General features: G+C 47.5%; 1 protein-coding gene across 1 annotated transcript; it reads left to right on the top strand.

Moving 5' to 3' along the window:
• Window positions 1-3,953: 3,953 nt before the first annotated feature.
• LOC137311239 (zinc finger protein 566-like) lies at window positions 3,954-4,723 on the top strand. The gene has a single exon (XM_067978557.1). It carries the CDS (start codon window positions 3,983-3,985, stop codon window positions 4,721-4,723), a length of 741 nt encoding a protein of 246 aa, XP_067834658.1. The 5' UTR covers window positions 3,954-3,982.
• Window positions 4,724-8,213: the final 3,490 nt, after the last annotated feature.

Genomic DNA, 8,213 nt, shown 5'->3' on the forward strand with positions numbered 1-8,213 from the left:
TGAGGGTGAGTGTCCCCCCCCCTCCAGAGAGAGAGAGAGAGAGAGAGAGTGAGTGTCCCCCCCCCCCCCAGAGAGAGAGAGGGTGAGTGTCCCCCCCCCCCCCAGAGAGAGAGAGAGAGGGTGAGTGTGTCCCCCCCCCCCCAGAGAGAGAGAGAGAGAGGGTGAGTGTCCCCCCCCCCCAGAGAGAGAGAGAGAGAGAGAGAGGGTGAGTGTCCCCCCCCCCCCAGAGAGAGAGAGGGTGAGTGTCCCCCCCCCCCCGCAGAGAGAGAGAGAGAGGGTGAGTGTCCCCCCCCCCCAGAGAGAGAGAGAGAGAGAGGGTGAGTGTGTCCCCCCCCCAGAGAGAGAGAGAGGGTGAGTGTCCCCCCCCCCAGAGAGGGAGAGAGAGAGAGAGGGTGAGTGTCCCCCCCCCCCCCAGAGAGAGAGAGAGTGTCCGTCCGTCCGTCCCCACCCCCAGAGAGAGAGGGTGAGTGTCCGTCCCCCCCCCCCCGAGAGAGAGAGAGAGAGAGAGTGAGTGTCTGTCAACCCCCCCCCAGAGAGAGAGGGTGAGTGTCCGTCCCTCCCCTCCCCCCCCCCCCCCCCCAGAGAAAGAGAGAGAGAGAGAGAGGGTGAGAGTTCCCCCCCCCCCCCCCCCAGAGTGAGAGAGAGACGAGAGAGAGAGGGTGAGAGTTCCCCCCCCCCCCCAGAGTGAGAGAGAGAGAGAGAGAGAGAGGGTGAGTGTCCGTCCCCCCACCCCCCAGAGAGGGAGAGGGTGAGTGTCCGTTCCTCCCCCCCAGAGAGGGAGAGGGTGAGTGTCCGTTCCTCCCCCCCCCAGAGAGGGAGAGGGTGAGTGTCCGTCCCCCCACACCAGAGAGAGAGGGTGAGTGTCCCCCCCAGAGAGAGAGAGAGAGAGAGAGTGTGAGTGTCCGTGTCCCCCCCAGAGAGAGAGAGAGAGAGAGTGTCTGTTCCCTCCCCCCCCCCCCCCCCCCCTCCAGAGAGCGAGGGTGAGTGTGTCCCCCCCCCAGAGCATTTTGGGCTGTTTTTTGTTGCTTAGTGGATCACCTTTGAAAGTCCATCCACACATCATTAAACGTACTGCCCTTATCAAGAGTCATTAATTCACAGGATCTGTACAGTCATTAATTCACAGGATCTGTACTGTCATTAATTCACAGGATCTGTACAGTCATTAATTCACAGGATCTGTACTGTCATTAATTCACAGGATCTGCACTGTACAGTCATTAATTCGCAGGATCTGTAATGTACAGTCATTAATTCACAGGATCTGTACTGTCATTAATTCACAGGATCTGCACTGTACAGTCATTAATTCACAGGATCTGTAATGTACAGTCATTAATTCACAGGATCTGTAATGTACAGAGTCATTAATTCACAGGATCTGTAATGTACAGAGTCATTAATTCACAGGATCTGTACCGTACAGTCATTAATTCGCAGGATCTGTACAGTCATTAATTCGCAGGATCTGTACAGTCATTAATTCGCAGGATCTGTACAGTCATTAATTCGCAGGATCTGTAATGTACAGTCATTAATTCACAGGATCTGTAATGTACAGAGTCATTAATTCACAGGATCTGTAATGTACAGAGTCATTAATTCACAGGATCTGTACCGTACAGTCATTAATTCGCAGGATCTGTACAGTCATTAATTCGCAGGATCTGTACAGTCATTAATTCGCAGGATCTGTACAGTCATTAATTCACAGGATCTGTACAGTCATTAATTCGCAGGTTCTGTACCGTACAGTCATTAATTCACAGGATCTGTACTGTACAGTCATTAATTCACAGGATCTGTACCGTACAGTCATTAATTCGCAGGATCTGTACTGTACAGTCATTAATTCGCAGGATCTGTACTGTACAGTCATTAATTCGCAGGATCTGTACCGTACAGCCATTAATTCGCAGGTTCTGTACCGTACAGTCATTAATTCGCAGGATCTGTACTGTACAGTCATTAATTCGCAGGATTTGTACTGTACAGTCATTAATTCGCAGGATCTGTACTGTACAGTCATTAATTCGCAGGATCTGTACCGTACAGCCATTAATTCGCAGGATCTGTACTGTACAGCCATTAATTCGCAGGACCTGTACTGTACAGTCATTAATTCGCAGGACCTGTACTGTACAGTCATTAATTCGCAGGCATCTGTACCGTACAGTCATTAATTCGCAGGATCTGTACCGTACAGCCATTAATTCGCAGGATTTGTACCGTACAGTCATTAATTCGCAGGATCTGTACCGTACAGTCATTAATTCGCAGGATCTGTACCGTACAGTCATTAATTCGCAGGATCTGTACCGTACAGTCATTAATTCGCAGGATCTGTACCGTACAGTCATTAATTCGCAGGATCTGTACCGTACAGCATTAATTCGCAGGATCTGTACTGTACAGTCATTAATTCGCAGGATCTGTACCGTACAGTCATTAATTCGCAGGATCTGTACCGTACAGTCATTAATTCGCAGGATCTGTACCGTACAGCCATTAATTAGCAGGATCTGTACCGTACAGCCATTAATTCGCAGGATCTGTACCGTACAGCCATTAATTCGCAGGACCTGTACTGTACAGTCATTAATTCGCAGGATCTGTACTGTCATTAATTCGCAGGATCTGTACTGTACAGTCATTAATTCGCAGGATCTGTACTGTACAGCCATTAATTCGCAGGATCTGTACTGTACAAGCCATTAATTCGCAGGATCTGTACTGTACAGCCATTAATTCGCAGGACCTGTACAGCCATTAATTCGCAGGATCTGTACTGTACAGCCATTAATTCGCAGGACCTGTACTGTACAGCCATTAATTCGCAGGATCTGTACTGTACAGCCATTAATTCGCAGGATCTGTACTGTACAGCCATTAATTCGCAGGACCTGTACAGCCATTAATTCGCAGGATCTGTACTGTACAGCCATTAATTCGCAGGATCTGTACTGTACAGCCATTAATTCGCAGGACCTGTACTGTACAGCCATTAATTCGCAGGATCTGTACTGTACAGTCATTAATTCGCAGGACCTGTACTGTCATTAATTCGCAGGACCTGTACTGTCATTAATTCGCAGGACCTGTACTGTCATTAATTCGCAGGATCTGTACTGTACAGTCATTAATTTGCAGGATCTGTACTGTACAGATATTAATTCGCAGGATCTGTACTGTACAGCCATTAATTCGCAGGACCTGTACTGTACAGTCATTAATTCGCAGGACCTGTACTGTCATTAATTCGCAGGATCTGTACCGTACAGTCATTAATTCGCAGGATCTGTACTGTACAGATATTAATTCGCAGGATCTGTACCGTACAGTCATTAATTCGCAGGATCTGTACCGTACAGTCATTATTCGCAGGATCTGTACCGTACAGTCATTAATTCGCAAGATCTGTACTGTACAGTCATTAATTCGCAGGATCTGTACTGTACAGTCATTAATTCGCAGGATCTGTACCGTACAGCCATTAATTCACAGGATCTGTACCGTACAGCCATTAATTCGCAGAATCTGTACCGTACAGCCATTAATTCGCAGGACCTGTACCGTACAGCCATTAATTCGCAGGATCTGTACTGTACAGTCATTAATTCGCAGGATCTGTACCGTACAGTCATTAATTCGCAGGATCTGTACTGTACAGTCATTAATTCGCAGGATCTGTACTGTACAGTCATTAATTCGCAGGATCTGTACTGTACAGTCATTAATTCGCAGGATCTGTACTGTTTGAACCAGTTCATCTCTCTAATAGAGTATACAGGCAGTATAATAGGGAAATGTCTGTAACTGTGACCCTTGCAAGGCCTGTACCTGTCTCATGTGTCCAGCTATAATTGCTGCCGGATCATTAACCTTTCCCCTGATACAGGTGTACTGCCAGTGAGTTCACTGATTCTTTTCTGCTGGTTTTGTAGACGGTCTGTGCTCGTATACTTTGGAACGAAGGATCAATATGGAAATACAAAGAGGAAGTGAGATGTTGACGGGTGATGGGCATGGCTCACCTGAAGTAGCTGGATCCAGTCAGCGGACATCTGGCAATCAGGGACGGGACGCCTTTCAGTGCAACGTGTGTGGAAGGGGGTTCCGCTGGCCCAGCCTGCTGGACACACACCTGCGTGTTCACACCGGAGAGAAGCCCTTTGAATGTACTGTGTGTAAAATGCGATTTTACACCTCCAGCGAGGTGACTAAACACCAGCGATTTCACACCGGAGAGAAACCGTTTGAATGTACAGTCTGCAAAAAGAGATTTCACACGTCCAGTAACTTGACACAGCATCAGAAAATTCACACTGGAGAGAAACCGTTTGAGTGTACTGTGTGCACAAAGAAATTTTACAGATCTTGCGACTTGACCAAACATCAGCGAATTCACACCGGAGAGAAACCATTTGAATGTACGGTGTGTAAGAAGAGATTTCACACGTCCAGTAACTTGATCCAGCATCAGCAAATTCACGCTGTTGAGAAACCGTTTGAGTGTACGGTGTGTAGAAAGCGATTTTATACTTCCAGTCTCTTGACGCAGCATCAGAAGATTCACACTGGGGAGAAACCGTTTGAATGTACAGTGTGCAGAAAGCGATTTTACCGATCTGGTTACTTGATTGAGCACCAGCGAATTCACACAGGAGAGAAGAGGTTTGAATGCACAGTCTGTAAAAGAAATTTCACACGTCCAGTAACTTGAATAAACATTTGAAAATTCACACTGGAGAGAAGCCATTTGAATGTTCGGTGTGTAGAAAGCGATTTTACACGTCCAGTAACTTGACACAGCATCAGCAAATTCACACTGGGAGAAAGCATTTCAATGCACAGTGTGTAAAAAGAGATTTAAAAGTTTCCGATACTTGTTACAGCATCAAACAAAGCACACTGGGGAAAGAATGTTGAATCCGCTGGATTAGACTGAGGATTGCTGCCTGCACTTTGTGCATTTTTGCCTGTCTGATGAGTTGCTTTGCACTGTTTCAATGTTGGAAATTGCTGCAGTAACTTTCCCCGTCCGAGACAATGATTGTGATTATATCCCTGTCAGACTGACTCACAATCCTGTCACACCACTTCTCATGGTTAAATCCAGAATGCAGTGTTAAATGCCAATAGATTTAAGAACACGGGAGCAGAACAACAGAGATTGCTCTTTCAGAGATAATGGATAACTGACCAGTTCATTCTACTGTGTCCTCAAACTCGGTGATACTAATAACTGACCGGCCTGTTCCACTCTGTCTCAAACTCGGTGATACTGATAACTGACCGGCCTGTTCTACTGTGTCTCAAACTCGGTGATACTGATAACTGACCGGCCTGTTCTACTCTGTCTCAAACTCTGATACTGATAACTGACCGGCCTGTTCTACTGTGTCTCAAACTCTGACACTGATAACTGACCGGCCTGTTCCACTCTGTCTCAAACTCTGATACTGATAACTGACCGGCCTGTTTCACTCTGTCTCAAACTCCGTGATACTGATAACTGACCGGCCTGTTCCACTCTGTCTCAAACTCCGTGATACTGATAACTGACCGGCCTGTTTCACTCTGTCTCAAACTCCGTGATACTGATAACTGACCGGCCTGTTCCACTCTGTCTCAAACTCCGATACTGATAACTGACTGGCCTGTTTCACTCTGTCTCAAACTCCGTGATACTGATAACTGACCGGCCTGTTCCACTCTGTCTCAAACTCTGATACTGATAACTGACCGGCCTGTTCCACTCTGTCTCAAACTCTGATACTGATAACTGACCGGCCTGTTCCACTCTGTCTCAAACTCTGATACTGATAACTGACCGGCCTGTTTCACTCTGTCTCAAACTCTGATACTGATAACTGACCGGCCTGTTCCACTCTGTCTCAAACTCTGATACTGATAACTGACCGGCCTGTTCCACTCTGTCTCAAACTCTGATACTGATAACTGACCGGCCTGTTTCACTCTGTCTCAAACTCGGTGATACTGATAACTGACCGGCCTGTTCCACTCTGTCTCAAACTCTGATACTGATAACTGACCGGCCTGTTCCACTCTGTCTCAAACTCTGATACTGATAACTGACCGGCCTGTTTCACTCTGTCTCAAACTCTGATACTGATAACTGACCGGCCTGTTCCACTCTGTCTCAAACTCTGATACTGATAACTGACCGGCCTGTTCCACTCTGTCTCAAACTCTGATACTGATAACTGACCGGCCTGTTCCACTCTGTCTCAAACTCTGATACTGATAACTGACCGGCCTGTTCCACTCTGTCTCAAACTCGGTGATACTGATAACTGACCGGCCTGTTCCACTCTGTCTCAAACTCGGTGATACTGATAACTGACCGGCCTGTTCCACTCTGTCTCAAACTCTGATACTGATAACTGACCGGCCTGTTTCACTCTGTCTCAAACTCTGATACTGATAACTGACCGGCCTGTTTCACTCTGTCTCAAACTCTGATACTGATAACTGACGCGGCCTGTTCCACTCTGTCTCAAACTCCGTGATACTGATAACTGACCGGCCTGTTTCACTCTGTCTCAAACTCTGATACTGATAACTGACCGGCCTGTTTCACTCTGTCTCAAACTCTGATACTGATAACTGACCGGCCTGTTTCACTCTGTCTCAAACTCTGATACTGATAACTGACCGGCCTGTTTCACTCTGTCTCAAACTCCGTGATACTGATAACTGACCGGCCTGTTCCACTCTGTCTCAAACTCTGATACTGATAACTGACCGGCCTGTTCCACTCTGTCTCAAACTCTGATACTGATAACTGACCGGCCTGTTCTACTGTGTCTCAAACTCTGATACTGATAACTGACCGGCCTGTTTCACTCTGTCTCAAACTCTGATACTGATAACTGACCGGCCTGTTTCACTCTGTCTCAAACTCTGATACTGATAACTGACCGGCCTGTTCCACTCTGTCTCAAACTCTGATACTGATAACTGACCGGCCTGTCCACTCTGTCTCAAACTCTGATACTGATAACTGACCGGCCTGTTTCACTCTGTCTCAAACTCCGTGATACTGATAACTGACCGGCCTGTTCCACTCTGTCTCGAACTCTCTGAAGCGGTGGAGTTTGCAGCCGGTATCTCTGCCACCTCTTCGCTTGAGGAAGTCCCAGACTTCTCCATGGCTCTCCCCATAGCCCTGCATCGTGCTCTGCTTCAGATATTCTGATTAGTTTCCCTAAGAAAGATGCAAGTCTCTGCCTCAAATACCCACAGTAGCAAAGCAGTCTGCCCTGAAACCACCCTCTGTGTAAAGCAATGTCACCTAACCCCCTGCTTGATCTCTTTAAATAGATGACCCGACACATCTTTCTGTGCTTAATTCCACAAGTGTACATGATTGGATCACAGAATGTGTATACCGGAGAGATACAATATTCACTTCACAATGTTCCAGTGTGATTTATCTCTCCATGTCTGCAGCCCTCGTCTGTGCTGTGGACTGATTCCAGGGGTGAACTGGGATTGCTCAGTGTCCCTGTGGATGGTTCCACAGTCCTGTATTATCAGTGCCCCCCCTTTCTCTGCTGTATTATCAGTGCCCCCCCTTTCTCTGTGCTGTATTATCAGTGCCCCCCCTTTCTCTGTCCTGTATTATCAGTGCCCCCCTTTCTCTGTGCTGTATTATCAGTGCCCCCCCTTTCTCTGCTGTATTATCAGTGCCCCCCCTTTCTCTGTGCTGTATTATCAGTGCCCCCCCTTTCTCTGTGCTGTATTATCAGTGCCCCCCCTTTCTCTGTGCTGTATTATCAGTGCCCCCCCTTTCTCAGTCCTGTATTATCAGTGCCCCCCCTTTCTCTGTCCTGTATTATCAGTGCCCCCCTTTCTCTGTCCTGTATTATCAGTGCCCCCCCTTTCTCTGTGCTGTATTATCAGTGCCCCCCCTTTCTCTGCTGTATTATCAGTGCCCCCCTTTCTCTGTCCTGTATTATCAGTGCCCCCCCTTTCTCTGTCCTGTATTATCAGTGCCCCCCCTTTCTCTGCTGTATTATCAGTGCCCCCCCTTTCTCTGTGCTGTATTATCAGTGCCCCCCCTTTCTCTGTGCTGTATTATCAGTGCCCCCCCTTTCTCTGTGCTGTATTATCAGTGCCCCCCCTTTCTCTGTGCTGTATTATCAGTGCCCCCCCTTTCTCTGTGCTGTATTATCAGTGCCCCCCCT

The sequence above is a fragment of the Heptranchias perlo genome, unplaced genomic scaffold (assembly GCF_035084215.1).
Source record: "Heptranchias perlo isolate sHepPer1 unplaced genomic scaffold, sHepPer1.hap1 HAP1_SCAFFOLD_316, whole genome shotgun sequence".
Lineage (NCBI taxonomy): Eukaryota > Metazoa > Chordata > Chondrichthyes > Hexanchiformes > Hexanchidae > Heptranchias > Heptranchias perlo.

Coding starts and splice junctions, on each gene's coding strand:
- LOC137311239 (XM_067978557.1), top strand. CDS start 3,983: ATGGAAATACAAAGAGGAAGTGAGATGTTGACGGGTGATGGGCATGGC.